At 45.3% G+C, this 26771-nt stretch overlaps 1 protein-coding gene and 1 long non-coding RNA gene across 2 annotated transcripts in view; both read right to left on the reverse strand.

Moving 5' to 3' along the window:
- Positions 1-26771, reverse strand: part of SRCAP (Snf2 related CREBBP activator protein) — a gene marked incomplete at its 3' end in the record, with an annotated part of 67720 nt that overhangs the window by 19129 nt on the left and 21820 nt on the right. The window contains 8 exon segments of the mRNA XM_064700932.1: positions 6165-6370; positions 8915-9078; positions 10413-10619; positions 12727-12873; positions 15322-15555; positions 17827-18009; positions 19245-19558; positions 21292-21461. Of these exon segments, the coding sequence (XP_064557002.1) occupies positions 6165-6370; positions 8915-9078; positions 10413-10619; positions 12727-12873; positions 15322-15555; positions 17827-18009; positions 19245-19558; positions 21292-21461 (1625 nt within the window).
- On the reverse strand, positions 21636-22787 carry LOC135441384 (uncharacterized). Its single transcript, XR_010438483.1, has 3 exons — positions 22753-22787; positions 22621-22707; positions 21636-21661 (listed from the first exon to the last, which is right to left on the reverse strand). It is a non-coding gene; the product is annotated as an uncharacterized LOC135441384 (long non-coding RNA).

Raw genomic sequence — 26771 nt, forward strand, 5'->3', positions numbered from 1 at the left:
CACACCTATGGGGAAATAAAACGGCCCAAAGAAAATGGATCCCCCCCTAAAATGACTTGGATCGGTCCACGGTGACATTGGGGACACCCCCCGAGAGGCCACCGCCGGCACGGCCACCTGGAACCTGTGGGGACACAAATATAGGGGGTGGTGGCACCTTGGGGACATCGATATTGGGGGGTGGAGCCTCGGTTTTGGGGGGTTTGTGGCATTAAAGTCAGTGGAATCCCCCCTAAAATGACTTGGATCGGTCCATGGTGACATTGGGGACACTCCTGAGGACACTGGGATTGTCACCAGGAACCTGGGGGGGACACAAAATGGGGTGGTGGCACCTTGGGGACATCACTGATGACATTGGGACACCCCCTATGTGGACATGGAATGGTCCAAAAAAACTGGATCGCCCTCTAAAGTGACTTGGAGCGGTCCATGGTGACATTTGGGACACCTTGGGGACATTGGGGACACTGAAATGGGGATTTGGAGACACTGGAATGGAATAGCGACACCTTGGGGACACCTTGGGGACACTTGGGACACCCCTATGGGGAAATGGAAGGCCCAAAAAAGTGGATGCCCCCCTAAAGTGACTTGGACCGGTCCATGGTGACATTGGGGACACCCCCGGGACGCCACCGCGGCACGGCCACCTGGAACCTGGGGGACACAAACACGGGGTGGTGGCACCTTGGGGACATCGATACTGGGGGGTGGAGCCTCGGTTTTGGGGGCTTTGTGGCATTGGAGTGACTGAAATTCCCCCCTAAAGTGACTTGGACAAGTCCATGGTGACATTGAGGACACTGAAATGGGGTGGAAACACCTTGGGGACATCAGTATGGAGATATGGACACCCCTATGGGGATGTGGAACAGCCCAAAGAAAGTGGATCCCCCTAAAGTGACTTGGTTTGGTCCATGGCGCATTGGGGACCCTGAAATGGGGTGGAAACACCTTGGGGACTCGATATTGTGGGGGTGGACACCCCTATGGCAAAATGGAATGGTCCAAAGTAAGTGGATCCCCCCTAAAGTGACTTGGTTTGGTCCATGGGTGATGATTAGAACTCTCCAATGGGGAATGTTGGGGACACTGAAAATGGGGTGGTATGGCACTTGGGGACATCACTGAGACATTGGGGAACCACTAAAGGGGACATTGGGGAATGGTTCCAAAAAAACTGGATCACCCTCTAAAGTGACTTGGAGCGGTCCATGGTGACACTGGGGACACTTTGGGGACATTGGGGACACTGAAATGGGGATTTGGGGATGCTGAATGGAATAGCTGACACCTTGGGGACACTTTGGGGACATTGGGACACCCCCTATGGGGAAATGGAAGGGCCCAAAGAAATGGATCCCCCCTAAAGCGACTTGGATCAGTCCATGGTGACATTTGTGACACGCCCGCGAGGCACCTTGGGGTACGCACCTGAACTGGGGGGGAACAAACGGGTGTGGCACCTTGGGGACATCGATATGGAGATATGGACACCCCTATGGGGACATGGAATGGTCCAAAGAAATGGGATCCCCCCCTTAAAGTGACTTGGTTTGGTCCATGATGATATTGGACACACCCCTGGGGACACTGGGGACACTGAAATGGGTGGTGCCACCTCGAGGACACCTTGGGGACATCACCGAGAACATTGGGACACCCCTATAGGGACGTGGAACAGCCCAAAGAAAGTAGATCCCCCCTAAAGTGACTTGGTTTGGTCCATGGTTACACTGGGAACACTGAATGGGGTGGTGGCACCTTGAGGACATCGATATGGAGAATGGACACCCCTATGGGGACGTGGAAAGCCCAAAGAAAGTGGATCCCCCCCTGAAGTGACTTGGTTGGTCATGGTGACATGGAACTGAATGGGTGTGGCACTTGGGGACACCTTGGGGACACGATTTGGGGGGACACCCCTATGGGGACATGGAAGGTCTAAAGGAAATGGATCCCCCCCTAAGGACTTGGTTTGGTCCATGGTGCACTGGGACACATGAATGGGTGAACACCTTGGGACATCGATATTGGGAGCTGGACACCCCCTATGGGGAAATGGAACGGCCCAAAGAAATGGATCTGCCCTGAGACACTTAGATCGGTCCATGGTGACACTTGGGGACACTCCTTAGACATGGGATTGTCACAGGTACATGGGGGAACATGGAATGGGTGGTGGCACCTTGGGACATCGATACTGGGGTGGAGTCCATTTTGGGTTTGTGGCATTAAGTCATGAAATCCCCCCTAAAATGACTTGGATGGTCGTGTGACACTGGACACTCTGAGCACACGGGATTGTCACCAGGTACCTGGGGACACAAAATGGGTGGTGGCACCTTGGGACATCGATATTGGGGGCTGGACACCCCCTATGGACATGGAGTGTCCTAAAGAAACTGATCCCCCCAAAGTGACTTGGACTGGTCCTGGTGACATTGGAACTGAAATGGTGGAAACACCTTGGGAAAACATCATATTGGAGATGACACCCTAGGAAAATGAATGGCTGAAAAATGGATCACCCCATAAAGTGACTTGATCGGTCCAGGTGACAATGGAACACCCAAAAATCGGGGGGAAACTTGGGACACCTTGGGACACAGAAATGGGTTGTGCACCTTGGGACTTGATACTGGGGGGCTGGACACTCCCCTATGGGGACATGGAATGGTCCGAAGTAAGTGTTTCTCCCCTAAAGTACTTGACTGTCCAGTGCAATGGACACCCTGGGGAACTGGACAAACCCTGGACCACTGAGTGGTGTGGCACCTTGGGACACTTGGGACATCGATATGAGATAGGACACCCCTATGGAAATGAATGGTCAAAGAAACTGATGCCCCCATGAAGCCATGATCAGTCCATGCACATTGGGGACACTCCAAAATGGGGACACTTAGAGACACCTGGGACACAGAAATGGGTGTGGAACCTGGACATCGATAACTGGGTGAACAACCCCTATGGGGACATGAATGTCCGAATAAGTGTTTCTCCCTAATGACTTGGTTTGGCCATGGTGGCACTGGGGACACCCCTGGGACATGGACAACCCCTGGACACTGGAGACACCTAGGACATCTGAGTGGTAGGTGCACTTGGAGACAACCTATGGGGACATCGATATGGAAAATAGACAAACCCCTATGGTGAAATGGAATGGTCCAAGAAACTGGATTCCCATGAACTACTGAATCATCCATAGGTGAAAATTGGGACACTCCAAAAATCGGGGAAAACTTTGGGACACTGGACACAGAAAGGGGTGTGCACCTAGGAACACGAATAATCCTATGGCAAAATGAATGGTCCGAAAAAGTGTTCCCCTCTAAGTGACTTGTTTGTCCGTGTGACATTGGGACACTGCATGGGGGGCGACACATGGAACATCGATATGAGATAGGACCCCCTAGAATGACATGAATGGTCCAAAGAAACTGAATCTCCCTCAAGGACTTGACTGGTCCATGATGACATTAAACCTCCACAATAAAATCGCTAAAAAAACCAATAAAAATTCACAAAAAATCGCAAAAAAAAAATCAGAAAAAAATCCCAAGAAATTCCTGAAATTTTTGTCAACTGGAACTGCCATCCTGACCTAAAAGCTACCTAAAGAACCACTAAAAAAGTCAGAAAAAAATCAATAAAAACTCATAAAAAACCACTAAAAAAATCAGAAAAAATCCCAAAAAATTAAAAAAAAATTATTTAAAATTCTCCAAATTTTTGCCAATCTGGGAGTGTCGATCTGACCCAAAACCTGCCTAAAAATCACTGTAAAAATCACAAAAAAATCGCCTAAAAGTCACAAAAAAATCACAAAAAAATCACAAAAAAATCCTGAAAAAAATAACTAAAAATCCCCAAAAGATTCCTAAAAATTCCCCAGATTTTTGCCAATCTGGCAGTGTCAATGTGACCCAAAACCCGCTAAAAAACACTAAAAAAATCACCAAAATCACTAAAAAAATCAGAAAAAATCCCAAAAAATTAAAAAGAAAATTCCTAAAAATTCCCCAAATTTTTGCCAATCTGGGAGTGTCAATCTGACCTAAACTTACCTAAAAATCCACTAAAAATACCCAAAAAATCACTAAAAACTTGCCAAAAATTCACAAAAATCACCAAAAAATTCACAAAAAATCACCGAAAAATCACAAAAAAACCCAGAAAAAATCAGAAAAAAATGCTAAAAATTCCCCAAAAATTCCTGAATTTTTCCAGAACTTTCCATCCTGTCGAGGATGGGTTTCATCTGCTGGGGGGCAGCGTCAGGAACTGCAGAACCTCAGCCCCAAATCGCTCCCCAAAATCAGCCCAAAATCCTCCCAAAAAAACCTCTAAAAACCACTAAAACATCTAATAAATATCATAAAAAATTCTGAAAAAAATCGGTAATAAAATCCCCAAAAATTCCTAAAATAATTCCTAAAAAATTCCTAAAAAATACCTAAAAATTCTCTAAAAAATTCCTAAAATATAGCTAAAAATCCAAAAAAATTCCTAAAAATGCTCCAAATTTTTGCCAATCTGGGGTGTCAATCTGACCTAAACCTACCTAAAAATCCCTAAAAATACCAAAAAATTCAACAAAAATTACAAAAATTCGCTAAAAAATCAGTAAAAATTCACCAAAAAATCCTAAAATCCACAAAAATCAAAAAATTCCTAAATTTTTCCCAATTGGGACTGTCAATCTGACCCAAAACCTGCCTAAAAAATCACTAAAAAATACCCAAAAAATCACTCAAAAAATCGCCAAAAATTCACAAAAAATCACAAAAAATCGACAAAAAAATCCGAAAAAATCCATGAAAAAATCCCAAAAAATTCCGGAAGTTTCCTTACCTGTCGAGGATGGGTTTCATCTGCTGCAGGCGCTGGGGGGCCCGAGCACGGCGCTGCCCAGGGGATCTCCCTGGGCGGCAGCGTCAGGAACTGCAGCACCTCAGCCCCAAATCGCTCCCCAAAATCAGCCAACCCCAAAAAACCTCTAAAAATCACTAAAAATCTGATAAATATCATAAAAAATTCTAAAATTGAAAAATCCGTAAAAAATCCCCAAAAATTCCTAAATAATTCCTAAAAATCCAAAAAAATACCTAAAAATTCTCAAAAAATTCTTAAAATATACCTAAAAAAATCCAAAAAATCCTAAAAATTGCTCAAATTTTTGCCAATCTGGGAGTGTCAATCTGACCCAAAACCAGCCTAAAAATCACTAAAAAACCAAAATCAAAATCAACAAAATCGCAAAAATCACTAAAAATTCAAAAAATCCCCAAAAATTCCTAAAAATTCCCAAATTTTTGCCAATCTGGAGTGTCAATCTGACCTAAAAACACTAAAACAAATCACAAAAATTGCCAAAACAAAATCACAAAAAATCCAAAAATCTAAAAAATCCTAAAAAATTGCCAATAAATCTGAACACAAAAATACCCAAAAAATCCAAAAATGAAAATGCAAAAAACAAAATACCTGAAAAAATGTAAATTCCCCAAAAATTCCTGAATTTCCGACTTCTCTCGAGGATGGGTTTCATCTGCTGACGTGGGGCCCGAGCACGCGCTGCCAGGGGAACTCCTGCGCAGCTCAGGACCGCAGCACCTCAGCCCAAATCCTCCCAAAATCCCCCAAAAAAACCTCTAAAAATCCTAAAAAATCTGATAAATATCATAAAAAATTCTGAAAAAAATCCGTAAAAAATCCCCAAAAGTTCCTGAAAAAATTCCTGAAAAAATTCCCAAAAAATACCTAAAAATTCTCTAAAAAATTCCTAAAATATAGCTAAAAAATCCCAAAAAATTCCTAAAAACTCCCCAAATTTTTGCCAATCTGGGAGTGTCATCCTGACCTAAAACCTACCTAAAAATCACTAAAAAACCACTTCAAAAATACACTAAAAATCGCTAAAAAATCATAAAATTCCAAAAAAATCCAAAAAATCCAAAAATTTCCTAAAAATTCCCCAATTTTTTGCCAATTTGGGAGTGTCATCCTGACCTAAACTTACCTAAAAATCCACTAAAAATACCCAAAAAATCAGAAAAAAATCGCCAAAAAATCACAAAAAATCACAAAAAAATCACAAAAAATGGGAAAAAAAATCCGAAAAAAATCCCAGAAAATTCCGGAACTTTCCTTACCTGTCGAGGATGGGTTTCATCTGCTGCAGGCGCTGGGGGGCCCCGAGCACGGCGCTGCCCAGGTGGATCTCCCTGGGCGGCAGCGTCAGGAACCGCAGCACCTCCTGCCCGTAGACGGGGCTGAGGCCGCAGCGCTGCTCGTTCAGCCGCAGCAGCCGCTCCAGGCGCTCGGCCCGGCCCCGCGCCCGCCGCGATTCCAGCGATTCCTGCGGGGGAAAAAAGGGGAAAAATTCTGATTTCAAACGGTGAAATCCGCGTGAAAATCGGAGTTAAGATGGTCCTAAAATCCCTGAAAAACCACTCTAAAATATCCCAAAATCTGCTCTAAAATATCCCAAAAAATCCCAAACTTAAAAAGACTTTAAGGATTTCTGGGGGGAAAGAATTCGGATTTTAAATGGTGAAATCCGCGTGAAAATCGGAGGTAAAATGGTCCTAAAATCCCCAAAAATCTGTGAGAAAATATCCCAAAATCTGCATTAAAATGCCCCAAAAAAGTCCCAAACTTTAGGAGATTTCGGGGGGAAAAAGGGGAAAAAATTCGGATTTAAAACGGTGAAATCCGCGTGAAAATCAGAGTTAAATTGTCCTAAAAACCCCAAAAATCCACTCCAAAATATCCCAAAATCCGCACTAAAATATCCCTAAAAAATCCCAAATTTAGAAAGATTTCGCACATTCCTCAAAGAAAAAATTCTGATTTTAAATGGTGAAACCCGCGTGAAAATCGGAGTTAAAATGGTCCTAAAAACCCCAAAAACCCTCTCCAAAATATCCCAAAATCTGCACTATAATATCCCAAAACAGTCCCAAACTTAAAAAGATTTCAGAGGGAAAAAGAGGAAAAAATTCCCATTTTAAATGGTGAAATCCACGTGAAAACCGGAGTTAAAACGCTCCTAAAATCCCCAAAAATCCGCTCGAAAATATCCCAAAATCCGCACTAAAATATCCCAAAACAGTCCCAAACTTTAGGAGATTTCGGGGGGAAAAAGGGGAAAAATTTGGATTTTAAACGGTGAAATCCGCGTGAAAATCGGAGTTAAAATGCCCCTAAAAACCCCAAAAATCCGCTCGAAAATATCCCAAAATCTGCACTAAAATATCCCAAAAAAATCCCAAATTTAAAAAGACTTTAGGGGGAAAAAGGGAAAAAAATTCCGATTTTAAACGGTGAAATCCGCGTGAAAATCGGAGGTAAAATGGTCCTAAAATCCCCAAAAATCTGTGAGAAAATATCCCAAAATCTGCACTAAAATATCCCAAAAAAATCCCGAACTTTAGGAGATTTCGGGGGCAAAAAGGGGAAAAAATTTGGATTTTAAACTGTGAAATCCGCGTGAAAATCGGAGTTAAGATGGTCCTAAAATCCCCAAAAATCTGTGAGAAAATATCCCAAAATCTGCACTAAAATATCCCAAAAAATCCCAAACTTAAGAAGATTTCGGGGGGAAAAAGGGGAAAAATTTGGATTTAAAACGGTGAAATCCGCGTGAAAATCGGAGTTAAAACGCTCCTAAAATCCCCAAAAATCTGCTAGAAAATCTGAACTAAAATATCCCAAAGCAGTCCCAAATTTAAAGAGATTTCAGAGATTTTTCAGAGTAAAAAGGGAAAAAAAATCGGATTTTAAACGGTGAAATCCGCGTGAAAATCGGAGGTAAAATGCCCCTAAAATCCACAAAAATCCGTGAGAAAATATCCCGAAAATTAAAGATTTCAGGGATTCCTGCGGGGGAAAAACGGGGAAAAATTCCCGTTTTCAATTTTACCAAGTTTTCCCTCAAATCTCCCAAAATTTCCCCCAAAATTTCCCCAAATTTTCCCATAAATCTCCCAAAATTTTCCCCCAAATCTTGCCAAATTTCCCCCAAAAGCCCCAAAATTTTACCCCAAAATTTCACCCCAATATTTCACCAACATTTTCCCCAAAATTTTCCCTCAAAATTTCACCAAATTTTCCCCCAAAATTTCCCCCAAATTTTACAAAATTTCGCCCAAATATCCCAAAAATTTCTCCCAAATTTTACAAAATTTTTCACCCAAATCTTTCAAATTTTCCCCCAAAATTTCCCCAGATTTTCCCGCAAATCTCCCAAAATTTTCCCCCAAATTTTTACCAAATTTTCCCCCAAATATCCCAAAAACTTCCCCCAAATTTTACAAAGTTTTTCCCCAAATCTCCCAAAATTTTCCCACAAAATTTTACCAGATTTTTCCCTAAAATTTTACCAAATTTCCCCCCAAAATCGCCAAAATTTCACCAAATTTGCCCCTAAATCTCCCAAAAATTTCCCACAAAATTCTTCCTAAATTTTCCCCCCAATCTCCCAAAACTTTCCCCCAAATTTTCCCCCAAAAAAAAGTCAAATTTTCCCCCAAAATTTTGCCAAATTTTCCCCAAAAACCCCCAAAATTTTACCAAATTTTTCCCCAAATATTCCAAAATTTTCCCCCAAGTTTTACCAAGTTTTCCACCAAAGTTTTACCCAATTTTCCCCCAAAATCCCCAAAATTTTACCCCAAAATTTAACCAAACTTGCCCCTAAATCTCCCAAAATGTTCCCCAAATTTTCCCCCAAATCTCCCAAAAATTTTCCCCAAAACTTCACCAAATTTCCCCTAAATTTCACCAAATTTTTCCCCAAAATCTCCCAAAACTTCCCCCAAATTTTACCAAATTTTCCCCAAAATCCCCAAATTTCTCCCAAAATTCCCAATTTTTCCCAGAATTCCCGATTTTCCCTCACCAGGTAGAAGGGGGAGCGCGGGGGGGGCGGCGGCTGCCGGCGGGGGAGGGGGAGGGGCCTCGGGGCCGGAAGGGGCGGGGCCTGCGGAGGGGGCGGGGACACCGATGACGTCACTTCCGGCTCTTCCTTAGGCGGGGGCGGGGCCTGCGGGGGAGGGGGCGGGGCTGCGGAAAAACAGAAAAAATAAAAAAAATTTAAAAATTTGAAGAATTTTCAGGAAAATTCAAGGAAAAATTTGGAATTTTGAGGGAATTTAAAGAGAATTGAGAAATTTTTGGGCAAATTTGGTGAAGCTTTGGAAAAAATTAACAAATTTTGGGGATTTTGGAGAAAAATTTTTGGAATTTTTGGGAGGATTTTGGGCAAATTTTGGGGAAATTTAAGGGGGAATTTGGAATTTTGAGGGAATTTAGAGAAAACTGAGAGGAAATTTTGTGAAATTTGGGGAAGTTTTGGGGAAAATTAACAAATTTTGGGAATTTTGGAGAAAAATTTTTGGGAAATTTGAGGGTTTTGATCAAATTTTGGAATTTTTGGGAGGATTTTGGGCAAATTTTGGGGGAAAATTTAAAAAAAAAATTGGAATTTTGGGGGAATTTAAAGAAAATTGAGAAGTTTTGGGAAAAGTCACAAATTTTGGGGATTTTGGAGAAAAATTTTTGGGAAATTTGAGAGTTTGGATGAAATTTTGGAATTTTTGGGGGAAAACTTGGAGATTTTTGGGGAAATTTAAGGGGAAAAATTGAGATAATTTGGGCAAATTTCAGAAGAAAATTTCAGGAATTTTGGGCAAATTTTGGGGAATATTTTGAAATAATTTTGATAATTTTGTGAGGAATTTGGGGAAAATTTTGGGGAATTTTGGGCAAATTTTAGGGAATATTTTTGAGTAATTTTGATTATTTTGTGCGAAATCTGGGGGAAAATTTGGGGGAAAATTTAAGGAATTTGAGAGAATTTTTGGGACATTTTGGGGAATTTTTTGGGGCCATTTTGGGGAATTTTGGGGAAATTTTGGGAACTTGTTTTGGAATTTTTTGGGATCATTTTGGGAATTTTTGGGGCCATTTTTTGAACATTTTGGGGCATTTTTTTGGGAAATTTTGGGGCCATTTTGGGGAATTTTTGGGCCGTTTTGGGAACAGATTTGAGAATTTTTGAGGTAGTTTTTGGGCATTTTTTGGGCCACTGGGGGAATTTTTTTGGACCATTTTGGGGTCGTTTTAGGGACATTTTTGGGGCATATTTTTGGCATTTTTCAGGCATTTTTTGGGGCCATTTTGGGAATTTTTCGGGCATTTTTGGGGCCATTTTGGGGCATTTTTGGGGCCATTTCAGGAATTTTTTGGGGCGTATTTTTGGAATTTTTTGGGCATTTTTTGGAGCCATTTTGGGGCATTTTTTGGGCATTTTTGGGGCCATTTTTGGGCCGTTTTGAGGCGTTTTTTGGGCGCCATTTTTGGAATTTTTCGGGCATTTTTGGGGCGTTTTCTCTCACCTGCCTCGGCCGTGGCTCCGCCCACGGGGGCTCCGGGGGGGGCGGGGCTCGGCGGGGGTGGGGGAGGGGCGGCCGGCAGCACCCGCAGCAAGGGGGGGCGGGGCTGAGGGGAGGGGGCGGGGCCTGGGGGAGGGGGCGGGGCCGGGGGCGGGGCCTGGCGCACCACGATCTTCACCACGCCCCCGCTGTTCACCAGCGGCGCCGGCACTGCAAAAAATGGAGAAAAATTTCAACAATTTCCCCCCAATTTTCACCAATTTCTCCCAATTTTCACAGAGTTTTCTATGAATTTTCCCCCAGTTTTTCTCTCAAACTTTCACCATTTTTCTCCCATTTTTCTCAGAATTTTCTGTGAATTTTCCCCCAGTTTTCTCTCCATTTTTCTCCCAATTTTCTGTGAATTTTCCCCCGATTTTCTCTCCATTTTTCTCCCAAACTTTCACCATTTTTCTCCCAATTTTCTGTGAATTTCCACCAATTTTCTCTCCATTTTTCTCCCAATTTTCTCAGAATTTTCCCCCAATTTTCTCTCCATTTTTCTCCCAAACTTTCACCATTTTTCTCGCAATTTTCTCAGAATTTTCTGTGAATTTTCCCCCAATTTTCTCTCCATTTTTCTCCCAATTTTCTCAGAATTTTCCCCCAATTTTTCTCCCAAACTTTCACCATTTTTCTTCCAATTTGCTCAGAATTTTCTGTGAATTTTCCCCCAATTTTTCTCCCAAACTTTCACCATTTTTCTCCCAATTTTCTCAGAACTTTCTGTGAATTTTCCCCCAATTTTCTCTCCATTTTTCTCCCAATTTTCTCTCAATTTTCTGTGAATTTCCCCCAATTTTCTCTCCATTTTTCTCCCAATTTTCTGTGAATTTTCCCCCAATTTTCCTCCAATTTCCTCCCAATTTTCCCAGAATTTTCCCCCAATTTTTCTCCCAAACTTTCACCATTTTTCTCCCAATTTTCTCAGAATTTTCCCCCAATTTTACTCCCAAACTTTCACCATTTTTCTCCCAATTTTCTCAGAATTTTCTGTGAATTTTCTGTGGATCTTCCCCCATCTTTTCTCCCAAACTTTCACCATTTTTCTCGCAATTTTCTCAGAATTTTCTGTGAATTTTCCCCCAATTTTCCCAGAATTTTCTGTGAATTTTCCCCCAATTTTCTCATGATTTTCTCTGAATTTCCCCCAATTTTCTTTTCATTTTTCTCCCAATTTTCTCAGAATTTTCTGTGAATTTTCCCCCAATTTTCTCTCCATTTTTCTCCCAATTTTCTCAGAATTTTCTGTGAATTTTCCCCCAATTTTCTCAGAATTTTCTGTGAATTTTCCCCCAATTTCCTCTTAATCTTTCTCCCAATTTTCACAGAGTTTTCTATGAATTTTCCCCCAGTTTCTCTCCCAATTTTCTGTGAATTTTCCCCCAATTTTGTCTCCATTTTTCTCCCAAATTTCCTCAGAATTTTCTGTGAATTTTCCTCCAATTTTCTCTCAGTTTTTCATTTATTTTCTCCCAATCTTCCCAGCATTTTCTCTGATTTTTCCCCCAATTTTCTCTCCATTTTTTTTCATCTTTTTCAGAATTTTCCTGATTTTCTCTCCATTTTACTCCCAAACTTTCACCGTTTCTCTCCCAATTTTCTCAGAATTTTCTGTGAATTTTTCCCCAATTTTTCTCCCAATTTTCTCAGAATTTTCCCCCAATTTTTTCTCAATTTTCCCCCATTTTTTATGTGAATTTTCCCCTAATTTTCTCAGGATTTTCTATGAATTTTCCCCAGTTTTTCTCCCAAACTTTAACCAATTTTCTCTCCATTTTTGTCCTAATTTTCTCAGAATTTTCTGTGAATTTTCCCCCAATTTCCTCTCCATTTTTCTCCCAATTTTCCCCAGCATTTTCTGTGAATTTTCCCCCAATTTTCTCTCCATTTTTCTCCCAATTTTCTCAGAATTTTCTGTGAATTTTCCCCCAATTTTCTCAGAATTTTCTGTGAATTTTCTGTTAATTTCCCCCCAATTTTCTCTCTATTTTTTCTCAAAATTTTGTCTCCATTTTTCTCCTAATTTTCCCCAAACTTTCACCATTCTTCTCGCAATTTTCTCAATATTTTCTGTGAGTTTTCCCCAATTTCTCTCCCAATTTTCTGTGAATTTTGCCCCAATTTTCTCTCCATTTTTGTCCCAAATTTCCTCAGAATTTTCTGTGAATTTTCCCCCAATTTTCCCAGAATTTTCTGTGAATTTCCCCAATTTTCTCTCCATTTTTCATTTATTTTCTCCCATTTTTCCCCCAATTTCCCCAATTTCCGCCCTTACCTTGCGCGGCCGCCAGGGGGAGCCCCAGCCCGGGCGGGGGCGGGGCCGGGTTTGCTGCCCCTCCCCCCACCGGCGCCAGCAGCGTCACCTGGGCCGGGGGGGCCAAGAGGTGCTGCCCCCCCGCGGCCACCAGGTGAACCACGTTACCTGCAACAACAAAAATTCACTTTATTTCCAGTTTTTTCCTCATTTTTCCCAATTTTTTCCAAATTTTTTACCCTTTTTTTTCCCAGCTATTTTTCTGATTTTTTCCCCCATTTTTTCACTAATTTATTCCCATTTTTTAACCAATTTTTCACTCTTTTTTTCTCCACCTTCCCCTGTTTTCCCCCATTTTTTGCCTATTTTTTCCTGAATATTTTCCTATTTCTCTTTCCCATTTTCCCACCTGGGCCGGGGGGACCAAGAGGTGCTGCCCCCCCCGCGGCCACCAGGTGAACCACGTTACCTGCAACAACAAAAATTCCATTTTATTTTCATTTTTATCCTCATTTTTCCCCAATTTTTTCATCCCATTTCTCCCCTTGACTTCTCCCATTTTTTCCCCGATTTTTCTTCCAATTTTTCTTAAGTTTTAACCAATTTTTCCCCCATTTTTTCCAGTATTTCCCCAATTTTTTGCCCATTTTTCACCCTTTTTTTTCCATTCTTTCCCCAATTTATCCCCATTGTTTTCCCAATTTTTTCAAAAAACTTTCCCCAAATTTTCCCTAATTTTTGCTCAATTTTTCCCCAAATTTTCCATTTCATTCTAAATTTTTTGCCGTTTTTTCCCCATTTTTTTTCCATTCTTTCCCCAATTTATCCCCATTGTTTCCCCAATTTTTTCAAAAAACTTTCCCCAAATTTTCCCTGATTTTTGCTCAATTTTTCCCCAAATTTTCCATTTTATCCCCAATTTTTTGCCCATTTTTCCCCAATTTTTCAGGTTTTTTCCCCATTTTTTTTCCATTCTTTCCCCAATTTATCCCCATTGTTTTCCCAATTTTTTCAAAAAACTTTCCCCAAATTTTCGCTAAATTTTTCCCCAAATTTTCCATTTTATCCCCATTTTTCTCCACCTTTTCCAGATATTTTTCTGATTTTTCCCCCATTTTTTCCCTAATTTTTTCCCATTTTTTAACCAATTTTTCACTCCTTTTTTCTCCACCTTCCTCTGTTTTCCCCCATTTTTTTAAAGTTTTTTCCCCCAATTTTTACCACAATATTTTCCTATTCCTCTTTCCCATTTTCCCCCAAATTTTTCTCTCAATTTCTCCTCATTTTTTCTCCAATTTTCCCCAAATTTTGGGGTCACCTGGGCCGGGGGGGCCAAGAGGTGCTGCCCCCCCGCGGCCACCAGGTGAACCACGTTACCTGCAACAACAAAAATTCCATTTATTCCCAGTTTTTTCCTCATTTTTCCCAATTTTTTCATCCATTTTTTCACCCCATTTTTCCCCTTGACTTCTCCCATTTTTTCCTCCAATTTTTCTTAAGTTTTTAACCAATTTTTCCCCCACTTTTCCCAGTATTTCCCCAATTTTTTGCCCATTTTTCACCCTTTTTTTTCAATTCTTTCCCCAATTTATCCCCATTGTTTTCCCATTTTTTTCAAAAAACTTTCCCCAAATTTTCCCTAATTTTTGCTCAATTTTTCCCCAAATTTTCCATTTTATCCCCAATTTTTTGCCCACTTTACCGCATTTTTTCCCTTTTTTTTTCAATTCTTCCCCCAATTTATCCCCATTATTTCCCCAATTTTTTCAAAAAACTTTCCCCAAATTTTCCCTAATTTTTGCCCAAATTTTCCATTTTATCCCCAATTTTTTGCCTATTTTTCCCCAATTTTTCAGGTTTTTCCCCATTTTTTTTCCATTCTTTCCCCAATTCATCCCCATTATTTCCCCAATTTTTTTCAAAAAACTTTCCCCAAATTTTCCCTAAATTTTGCTCAATTTTTCCTCAAATTTTGCATTTTATCCCCATTTTTCTTCCATTTTTCCCCACCTTTTCCAGATATTTTTCTGAATTTTTTCCCCATTTTTCCCCTATTTTTCCCCTATTTTTTCACCAATTTTTCACTCGTTTTTCTCCACCTTCCTCTGGTTTTCCCCATTTTTTTAAAGTTTTTTCCCCCAATTTTTGCCTAATTTAATCCCAAACCGCCCCAAAATTCCCAAATTTTCCCTCAAAACCCCAAAAAATTCCCGAATTTCACCAAAAATCCCCCCCAAAAAATTCCAAAATTCCCAAATTTCTCCCCAAAAAATTCCCTTAAAATCCAAATAAAACCCCAAAAATCCCCAAATTTTTTTCCTAAACCTCTTCAAAATCCTCAATTTTTTTCCCAAAATCCCCAAACTTTCCCTCCAAACCCGAAAAATCCCAAAAAAATCCTAAAAACTCCCCCAAAAAAACCCCAAAATCCCCAAAAATTTCAAATAAAACCCCAAAAATCTCCCCAAAAATCCCCAATTTTTTTCCTAAAAATCCCAAAATTTCTGCCGAAATCTCCCCAAAACCCCCAAATTTTCCCTCCAAACCCAAAAATTCCCAAATTTCCCCCAAAATCCCCAAAAAATTCCCCAAAATTCCTCCAAGTTTTGGACTCACGTGCGAGCCCCCGGCCGGGGGGCGGGGCCAAGGCCAGATGACGTAATGGGGGGGCGGGGCCAAGCGTGACTTTGCTGCCCTGGAGCTGCAGCGTCAGAGGGGGCGGGGCCGAGGCCGGAGGGGGCGTGGCCACGGCGGCGGGAGGGAGGGGCGAGGTTTTGGCCACGCCCCCCGGAGGGGCGGGGCGATGCTGGGCCAGGGCCGCCAATTGGCCAAGGCTGACGACTTCTCCCGCTGGAAAAAAAAAATGCAAATTTTATGCAAATTTTTATTTGAAAATTGTTAATTGGGGGGTGGGGAAGGTGGGGGCGGGGTTCCCGAAAAAATCCTGGGTTAATTATGCAAATTAGGGCCTAATTAGAGAAGCAATAATGAGAATTTAGGGATATTTTGGGGAGGATTTTGGCAGAAAAATGGAAAATTTTGGGAAAATTTTTTAATTAAAAATTGTTAATTGGGCGGGTGGGGAAGATGGGGGAGGGGTCCCTGAAACCACCACCCCAAAAAATCCAGGGTTAATTATGCAAATTAGCCACTAATTAGCACGGAAAGAAGAGGTTTCCTATAGAAATCTGAGGTTCATGGAAAGACTTTAAGAGCATTTATGCAAATGAGATGCTAATGAGGAGTGTGGTTATACAAATAAGGTGATAATGAGATATTTTAAAGGGATTTAGGGAGGTTATACAATGCTAATGAACAAATCTATGCAATTTAGATGGTAATTACATGCATGTTTTGCTTATTTCAAGGGGCGTTGGCACACCAATGCAAACCATATGCTAATGAGGAGGACTTTTAGGCAAACTAGATGCTAACGAGGGGTTGGATTAGGATACGCAAGCTGTTTCAAGAAAACCATGCAAATCAGATTGTAATTATGCAAATTAGATATTAACATATGAAGAGGCTTTTTAATTAGGGTATTGAGAAGTTTATGCAAATCCTATGCTAATGAGAAATAATAAAGGTGTTTGGAACATTATTTATGCAAATCGAGTGCTAATAAACTAACGAGTCAACCTATGGGATTATACGAAATTCTATGTAAATTAGATGCTAATGAGGAACATCAGTATGCAAATAACATGTTAATTAAGAGCATAGCTGCACTCTTCAATTGCCCTTTTAAAAAATTTACGCAAATGAGATGGGAAAAAATGGATGAGCTACCAAAAAATTCCAGAACAATTATGCAAATTAGGGGCTAATTAGGATATAAATTGAGGGTTCACCAAGGGAATTTTATGGTGGGCCATGCAAATGAGATGCTAATGACAAACATGATTATGGAAATTAGATATTAATGATCAGACCAATGAAGTGCTTCAAGAACCAATTGGGGGGTTTATGTAAATAGGACATTAATTAGTATAGTTATGCAAATTAGGTGTCAATAAGGAGCATTGTTGATTTCTGTACAGAAATGGGGCTTATGCAAATGAGATGCAAATGAGAAGGAAATTCTGTTTGTGAAGGATTTAGGGGAAATTTTGAGGAAATTTCAAGAAAAAATTTATGGAATTATTTGAGGAATTTAAATAAAGGATTTTAAAATGAGTGTATGCAAATGAGATGCAAATGAGATGCAAATAAGAACGGAAAAAAAAGGATAGAATTTACTATATATGCTGATAAAATTGGTGCAAATTCAGGGAAAAAAATATCCATAATTGTTTCAGTAACTTAAATAAAGGTCTTCAAAAGGTCCACATATAAATGAGGTGCTAATGAGATGCAAATGTAAACAGATTTTTGGTAAGGTGTTTTAGAAAGATTTCAGGGAAATTTTTAATTAAATGTGGGGCAATCTAAGGAAAAAATTCACATAGTTATTTTTCAGATTGGAGAAACTGGAAACGATCATTCATGCAAATGAGATGCAAATGAGATGGAAATAAATGTGAATTTCTGCGAAGGCATTTGAAAAATATTTAGGGGAAGTCTTTGACGAAATTTGAGACAATTTAAGGAAAAATTTTACAAAATTATTTTAGAGATTACGAAACCTTGAAAAGAATATTCATGCAAATGAGATGCAAATGAGATGCAAATGAAAAAGGATTTTTAGGAAGCAATTTGGAAAATATTTGGAAAATTTTTTCCTAAAATTTGGGGCAATCAAAGGAAAAACTCACATTATTGTTTTCGAGATTAGGAAAGTTTGGAAATTATGCTTATGCAAATGAGATGCAAATGAAAACGGATTTTTGAGGAAGGAATTTGAGATAGATTTGGGGGAAATTTCGATAAAATCTGACGTAACTTAAGGCAAAAATTTACATAATTATTTTAGGGCTTGAAAAACCTTATACAGAACACTCATGCAAATGAGATGCAAATGAAAAATATTTTTGGGGAAGGAATTTGAGAAAAATTTGGGGGAAAATTTTGATAAAATTGGTGGAAATTTAAGGAGAAAATTTGCATAATTATTTTCGGGTTTGAGAAAGCTTTTAAAGAACACTCATGCAAATGAGATGCAAATGAGGGGGCGTGGCTTACAGGGCAGCCGGGCCTGCATGTCCGGGGCCAGCAGGAGCCGCTGGGGCAGCGCGAACGTGGCCACGCCCCCCACGGGAGGGGGCGGGGCCGGCCCCGCCCCTTTGCCCATATTCGGTGTGGGCGTGGCCACGGGGGCGGGGCCTCCTGCCGGGGTGGGCGTGGCCAATGAAGCAGCCGGGAGAGCTGGGGGAGAGATAAATCAATTAAGCCACGCCCACCTCATTTAAATATAAAGTTCTAACCCTAATTAGGCTCCGCCCACCATTTTTCCAACCTTTAATTAAACCCCTTCTAATTAAACCATGCTTAATTAAGCCCCGTCCCTTCCTAATTAAATCCCACTACATGCTAATTAAGTCCTACATCTCTAAATTACCCCAATCTCCCTAATTAATTACCCTATCCCTAGTTAATTAACTATTTCTACCACTAATTAAGCCTACCACAAATTATTAGCCCCACTCATAATAATTACCCCTTCCCTAATAATTAATTAAACCCATCCGTAAATAACCCCACCCCTAATTAACACCACTTAATTAACCCCAGCCCTAATAACCCCACCCCTAATTAAGCTCGCCATTAATTAGCCCCACGCAAATAAAAATTATTTTTAATTAACCCCAGCCCTAATTAACCTCAGCCTGAATTAATTAACCCCACCGCTAATTAACCCCAGCCCTAATTAGTTAACCCCTCCCCCATTAACTAATCCCACCCCTAATTATTCCCACCTAATTAAACTCGTCTTTAACTAACATCACCCCTAATTAACTTCCAGTCCTAATTAATTAATCATACCCCAAATTAATTACCCTCACATTTAATTAACCCCACCCCTAATTAGCCCCATCTAATTAACTCCCAGCCCTAATTAATTAACGCCACGTCTATTTGCCTCCGTCTCTTAATCAACCCCATAGAATTAATTCCACCTAATTAACCCAACCATTAATTAACCCACAACTGTAATTAATTAACCACGCCCCTAATTAATTATCCTCACCTTTCATTAACCCTTCGCATAATTCACCCCACCTAATTCAACTGAGCCCTACGTAATTAACTCTGCCGTTAATTAACTCCACCTATTTAGCTTTCAGCACTAATTAACTAAACCCACCCCTTAATAATAATTACCCTGCCCCTAATTAATCCCACCTCATAAAACTCATCTTCAATTAAGCCCACCCCAATTAACCCACAGCCCAAATTAATTAACCCCACCACTAATTAATTAAATCCACCCCAAATTAATTACACAACTCCAAGCCTAATTAACAACACCCATAATTAATAAGTCCCACCCATTATTAATTAACCCCACCCCAAGTAATCCATCAACCCCACCCCTAATTAAACAACCAAACCCCACCCCAAATAATTAATTGTTCATTAATTAAGCCCCACCCCCTCACCGTGGGCTGGCCCTCCGGGGGGCGGAGCCAGCAGAGTGGGCGTGGCCCGGGGCGGGGCCAGCGCCAATCCCAGCCCCAGGTTCAGCCCCGCCCCCTGCGTCGTCACCAGAGGGGCGGGGCCAGCGCTGGGGGCGTGGCTTAGCGTGACGAGAGGCGGGGCTTGCACCAGCAAAGGGGCGGGGCTTGGAGCAGAGAGGGCGGGGCTTGGCGTGGAGGGGGCGGGGCTCGGCGAGGCCACGCCCCCGGGGGCGGGGCGAGGGGCGGGGAGGAGCAGAACCGCCCTTGGCTCCGCCTTCGGCACCGGCTGCAGCATCCTGGGGGAAAGGGGCGGGGTCAGGGCGGGACACGCCCACAGAGCGGCCATATTTGGGCGTGGCCACGCCCACAGGGGTGCCCAGCTGTGCCCAGGTATCCCCAAATCCCCATTTTTCACCCCAAAATCCCCATTTTTCACCCGATTTTCACGGGGTTTTTTTTGTTCATCCCCTCCCACCCGTCCCCAGGTGTGTCCCCAAAATCTCACCCCAAAAATCCCCAATAATCACCCAAAATCCCCAAATTTTTCACCCCAAAATTCCCATTTTTTCATCCAAAACGCCCATTTTTAACACCAAATTCTTCATTTTTCACCCCAAAATCCCCAAATTTTTCACCTCAAAAATTCCCATTTTTCACCCCCAAATTTCCGTTTTTTTCATCCCAAAACCCCATTTTTCACCCAAATTTCACGGGTTTTTTTCCTTTATCCCCTCCCATCCGTGCCCAGGTGTCCCTAAACCCCAATTTTTCCCCAATTTTACCCAATTTTTTCCCGATTTTTTGCCATTTTTCCTTCCCAGTTGTGCCCAGGTAACCCCAAATCCCATTTTTCACCCCAAAATCCCCAATTTTTCCCCAAATTTTCCCAGTTTCCCACCGTTTTCCTCCTCAATTTTCCTCCAAGTTTTCCCCAATTTCCACCAATTTATTCCCAATTTCTGCCATTTTTTTCTCATTTTTCCCCTCCCAGCTGTGCCCAGGTATCCCCAAATCCCCATTTTTCACCCCAAAATCCCCATTTTTCACCCAAATTTCACGGGGTTTTTTTGCTTTATCCCCTCCCAGCCATCCCCACGTGCATCCTCAAAATCTCACCCCAAAAATCCCCAACAATCACCCAAAATCCCCAAATTTTTCACCCCAAAATTCCCATTTTTTCATCCAAAACTCCCATTTTTCACGCAAAATCCCCATTTTTCACACCAAAATCCCCAAATTTTTCACCTCAAAATTCCCATTTTTCACCTCAAAAATTCCCATTTTTCACCCCCAAATTCTCTTTTTTTTCACCCCAAAATCCTCATTTTTCTCCCAAATTTCACGGGTTTTTTTCCCTTTATCTTCTCCCATCCATGCCCAGCTGTGCCCAGGTGTGCCCCCAAAATCTCACCCCAAAAATCCCCATTTTTAACCCCAAAACCCCCATTTTTAATGCAAAAATCCCCATGTTTCACCCCAAAATCCCCATTTTTCACCCAAAATCCCCATTTTTCACCCAAATTTCGTGGGGTTTTTTTGCTCCACCCCCTCCCAGGTGTGCCCAGGTGTGCCCAGCTGTGCCCAGGTGCGCCTAAACCCCAAATTTTCAGCATTTTCTCCCAATTTCCACCAATTTTTCCATCCCACCCGTGCCCAGCTGTGCCCAGGTAACCCCAAATCCCCATTTTTAACCCCAAAATCTCCAATTTTTAATGCAAAAATCCCCATTTTTCACCCCAATTTCACGGGATTTTTTCGGTCCATCCCCTCCCATCCATGCCCATCCATGCCCAGCTGTGCCCAGGTAACCCCAAAACCCCATTTTTCACCCCAAATTCCCCACTTCTCATCCCAAAATCCCCATTTTTCACCCCAAAACCCCCATTTTTAATGCAAAAATCCCCATTTTTCACCCCAAAATCCCCATTTTCCACCCAAATTTCACGGGGTTTTTTTCCTCCATCCCCTCCCATCCGTGCCCAGCTGTGCCCAGGTGTGCCCAGGTGTGCCCGCCGTGCCCCCCCCTCACCTGTTGACCTTCATGCGCACGGGTTTGGGGCGGGGCGGCGGCTCGGGGGCGGCGGCCACGTCCTCCAGGTGGCGCCGGGTGACGCGGAAGCGCGGCAGGAACCAATCACAGGCGTAGCGGGACAGGTGCGACTCGAGGGCGGCCAGCTCGAACGGGGACAGGTCCACCTGCTGGGGACACACCCACAGGTGTGGGACACACCTGGGACACACCCACAGGTGCGACTCCAGGGCGGCCAGCTCGAACGGGGACAGGTCCACCTGCTGGGGACACACCCACAGGTGTGGGACACACCTGGGACACACCTGGGACACACCTGTGTGCAACTGGGACACACCTGGGACACACCTGGGACACGCCTGGGACACACCTGGGACACACCCACAGGTGCGACTCCAGGGCGGCCAGCTCGAACGGGGACAGGTCCACCTGCTGGGGACACACCCGCGGGTGTGGGACACACCTGGGACACACCCACAGGTGGGACACACCTGGGACACACCCACAGGTGTGGGACACACCTGGGACACACCCACAGGTGGGACACACCTGGGACACACCCACAGGTGCGACTCCAGGGCGGCCAGCTCGAACGGGGACAGGTCCACCTGCTGGGGACACACCCACAGGTGGGACACACCTGGGACACACCCACAGGTGGGACACACCTGGGACACACCCACAGGTGGGACACACCTGGGACACACCCACAGGTGCGACTCCAGGGCGGCCAGCTCGAACGGGGACAGGTCCACCTGCTGGGGACACACCCACAGGTGTGGGACACACCTGGGACACACCTGGGACACCTGGGTGCAACTGCGACACAGCTGGGACACACCTGTAACTGGGACACACCTGGGACACACTTGGGTGCAACTGGGACACACCCACAGGTGTGTGACACACCTGGGACACACCCACAGGTGCGACTCCAGGGCGGCCAGCTCGAACGGGGACAGGTCCACCTGCTGGGGACACACCCGCGGGGGTGGGACACACCTGGGACACACCCATTACACACCTGAGACACACCTGGGACACACCCACAGGTGCGACTCGAGGGCGGCCAGCTCGAACGGGGACAGGTCCACCTGCTGGGGACACACCCACAGGTGTGGGACACACCTGGGACACACCTGGGACACGCCTGTGTGCAACTGGGACACACCTGGGACACACCCACAGGTGGGACACACCTGGGACACACCTGGGACACACCCACAGGTGCGACTCGAGGGCGGCCAGCTCGAACGGGGACAGGTCCACCTGCTGGGGACACACCCACAGGTGGGACACACCTGGGACACACCCACAGGTGGGACACACCTGGGACACACATGAGTGCAACTGGGACACACCCGTAACTGTGACACACCTGGGTGCAACTGGGACACACCTGTAACTGTGACACACCTGGGTGCAACTGGGACACACCTGGGACACACCTGTGTGACACACCTGGGACACACCTGGGTGTAACTGGGACACACCTGGGTGCAACTGGGACACACCTGGGACACGCCTGTAACTGTGACACACCTGGGACAGCTGGGACACACCTGTAACTGGGACACACCTGGGACACACCTGAGTGACACACCTGGGTGCAACTGGGACACACCTGTGTGACACACCTGGGACACGCAGGTGACACACCTGTGACACACCTGGGACACAGCCGTGTATAACTGTGGCACACCTGGGACATACCTGAGTGACACACCTGGGACAGACCTGGGACAGACCTGACACGCCTGTGTGACAGACCTGGGACACACCTGCGACACGTGCATGACACACCTGGGACACACCTGTGCAGTACCTGACACACCTGGGACACACCTGAGTGCAACTGGGACACACCTGGGACACACCTGAGTGACACCTGACACACCTGTGTGCAACTGTGACACACCTGACACACCTGGGACACACCTGCGTGACACACCTGGGACAGCTAAGTGTAACTGTGACACACCTGGGACACACCTGGGACACGCCTGACACACCTGGGACACACCTGTGTGCAACTGGGACACGCCTGTAACTGTGACACACCTGGGACACACCTGGGACACACCTGGGACACACCTGAGCGACACACCTGGGTGCAACTGGGACGCACCTGGGATACGCCTGTGTGATACCTGGGACACCTGGGATACCTGAGTGACACCTGGGACACACCTGAGCAATCTGTGACACACCTGAGTGACACCTGGGACACACCTGTGACACACCTGTGTACAACTGTGATACACTTGACACACCTGACGCACCTCCATGACACACCTGTGTGTAACTGTGATACACATGCGTGACACCTGCGTGACACCTGAGATACCAGTGACCCCTGACACACCTGGGACACCTGGGACACACCTGCATGCAACAGTGATACACCTGACACACCTGTGACACACCTATGTGTAACTGTGATACACCTGGGGCACCTGGGTGACACTTGGGACACCTGGGTGTAACTGGGACACACCTGCGTGACACATGGGTGTAACTGGGACACACCTGGGACACACCTGTGACACCTGAGTGACACACCTGGGACACACCTGTGTGACACCTGATACACCTGAGCGACACCTGGGACACACCTGGGACACCTAGGTGTAACTGTGGCACACCTGGGACACGCCTGAGTGTAACTGTGATACACCTGAGTGACACCCGACACACCTGGGAAACACCTGGGACACACCTGTGTGCAACTGTGACACACCTGACACACCTGGGACACACCTGAGTGACACCTGAGTGACACCTGGTCACCTGGTACACCTGAGTGACACCTGAGTGACACCTGACACACCTGGGACACCTGTGTGTAACTGTGGCACACCTGGGACACGCCTGCATGCAACTGTGATACACCTAAGCGACATCTGACACACCTGCGTGTAACTGTGATATACCTGACACACCTGGGGCACATCTGCGTGACACCTGGGCCACACCTGTGTCCAAGCATGGCACACCTGTGACGCACCTGCGACACACCGGAGCAATCTGTGATACATCTGTGACACACCTGAGCGACACCTGACACACCTGTGACACACCTGAGCAATCTGTGATACACCTGGGTGACCCCTGAACAACCTGAGACACACCTGGGTGACACCTGGGACACGCGTGTGACACACCTGAGCAATCTGTGACACACCTGGGTAACACCTGAGCAATCTGTGACACACCTGTGTGACACCTGGGACACACCTGGGACACACCTGTGCCAAACCAGGATACACCCGGGTGACACCTGGGACACACCCTGAGTGACACCTGACACCTCAGTGACACACCTGACACACCTGAAGGACACCTGGGTGACACCTGTGACACACCTGGGACACACCTGAGTGACACCTGACGCACCTGTGACACACCTGACACACCTGAAGGACACCTGGGTGACACCTGAAGCACCTGTGACACACCTGAGTGACACCTGTGTCACCTCCCAGTGCTCCACAATCTCTCCAGGTGTGTCTCAGTGTGTCCCACCCATCCCCAGGCGTGTCTCACCTGTGTCCCACCCATCCCCAGGTGTGTCTCACCTGTCCCAGGTGTGTCCCACCCATCCCCAGGTGTGTCTCACCTGTATCTCACCTGTACCACCTGTGTCTCACCCATCCCCAGGTGTGCCTCACCTGTATCTCACCTATCCAGGTGTGTCTCACCCATCCCCAGGTGTGTCTCACCTGTGTCTCACCAATCCCAGGTGTATCTCTGTCACTGGTATCTCACCTGTCCCAGGTGCGCCCCACCCAAAAAGGGGGCGTGTCTCACCTGTTGCAGGGGTGCGGCTCCCTCACCAGCCTCACCCATATCTTAGCTAAAAGGGGCGTGTCCCACCAAAAAAGGGGCGTGTCTCATCAAAAAAGGGGCATGTCTCACCAAAAAAAGGGGCGTGGCTGTCTCACCTGAAGGGGTGTGTCCCACCCAAAAGGGGGTGTGTCTCACCTGAAAGGGGCGTGTCACACCTGGAAGGTACGTGGCTCTCTCACCTTGAAGGGGCGTGTCCCACCCAAAAAAGGAGGCATGTCTCATCTCGAAGGGGTGTGGCTCATCTGGAATGGGGCGTGTCCCACCCAAAAAAGAGGGTGTGTCTCACCCAAAATGGGTGTGGCTCTCTCACCCAAAAGGGGCATGTCTAACCCAAAGGGGGCGTGCCCCACAAAAAAGGGGCGTGTCCCACCCCAGAAAAGGGGCGTGTCCCACCCAAAAAGTGAGCGTGTCCCATCCAAAAAGGGGGGCGTGTCTCACCTGTTCAGGGGTGTGGCTCTCTCACCTGCCTCTCCTGTATCTTACTCAAAGGGGGCGTGTCCCACACAAAAAAGGGGTGTGCCGCACACAAAAGGGGGCGTGTCTTACAAAAAAGGGGCGTCTCACAAAAAAAAGGGGCGTGTCTCATCCGAAGGGGGCATGTCCTACCTGGAAGGGGGCGTGTCTCACCTGGAAGGGGTGTGGCTCTCTCACCTGGAAGGGGGCGTGTCCCACCCAAAAAGGGGGCGTGTCTCACCTGGAAGGGGGCGTGTCTCACCTGGAAGGGGTGTGGCTCTCTCACCCAATAAAAGGGGCATGTCCCACAAAAAAGGGGGCGTGTCTCACCTGGAAGGGGGCGTGTCCCACCCCAAAAAGGGGGCGTGTCTCACCTGGAAGGGGGCGTGTCTCACCAGGAAGGGGTGTGGCTCTCTCATCTGGAAGGGGGCGTGTCTCACCTGGAAGGGGCGTGTCTCACCCAAAAAGGGGCGTGTCCCACCCAAATGGGGCGTGTCTCACCTGTTCAGGGCTGTGGCTCTCTCACCTGCCTCACCTGTATCTTACCCAAAAGGGGTGTGTCCCACCCAAAAGGGGCGTGTCCCACCCAACAATAGGGCCGTGTCTCACCTGGCAGGGGTGTGGCTCTCTCACCCGGAAAGGGGCGTGTCCCACCCAACAAAGGGGAAGTGTCCCACCCAAAAAGGGGCGTGCCCCACAAAAAAGGGGCGTGTCCAACCCAATGAAGGGGCATGTCTCACCCAAACGACGCGGCTTGTCCCACCCAAAAGGGGGTGTGTCTCACCTGAAAGGGGCGTGTCCCACAAAAAAAAGGGCATGTCCCACCCAAACAACGGGGCGTGTCCCACCCAAAAAAGGGGCGTGTCTCACCTGGAAGGGGTGTGGCTCTCTCACCCAAAAGGGGCGTGTCCCAAAAAAATAGAGAAGGAGGCGTGTCCCACTCAAAAAGGGGGCGTGTCCCACCTAATAAAGGGGTTTGTCCTACCCAAAAGGGGTGTGGCTCTCTCACCTGGAAGGGGGCGTGTCCCACCCAAAAAGGGGGGCGTGTCTCACCTGGAAGGGGTGTGGCTCTCTCACCCAGAAAGGGGGCGTGTCCCCCGCAAAGGGGGCGTGTCCCACCCAAAAAGGGGGAGCTTCATCCGCACAAAAAGAGGTGTGTCTCAACTGGAAGGGGCGTG

This window comes from Zonotrichia leucophrys, unplaced genomic scaffold (genome assembly GCF_028769735.1).
Source record: "Zonotrichia leucophrys gambelii isolate GWCS_2022_RI unplaced genomic scaffold, RI_Zleu_2.0 Scaffold_271_69955, whole genome shotgun sequence".
NCBI lineage: Eukaryota > Metazoa > Chordata > Aves > Passeriformes > Passerellidae > Zonotrichia > Zonotrichia leucophrys.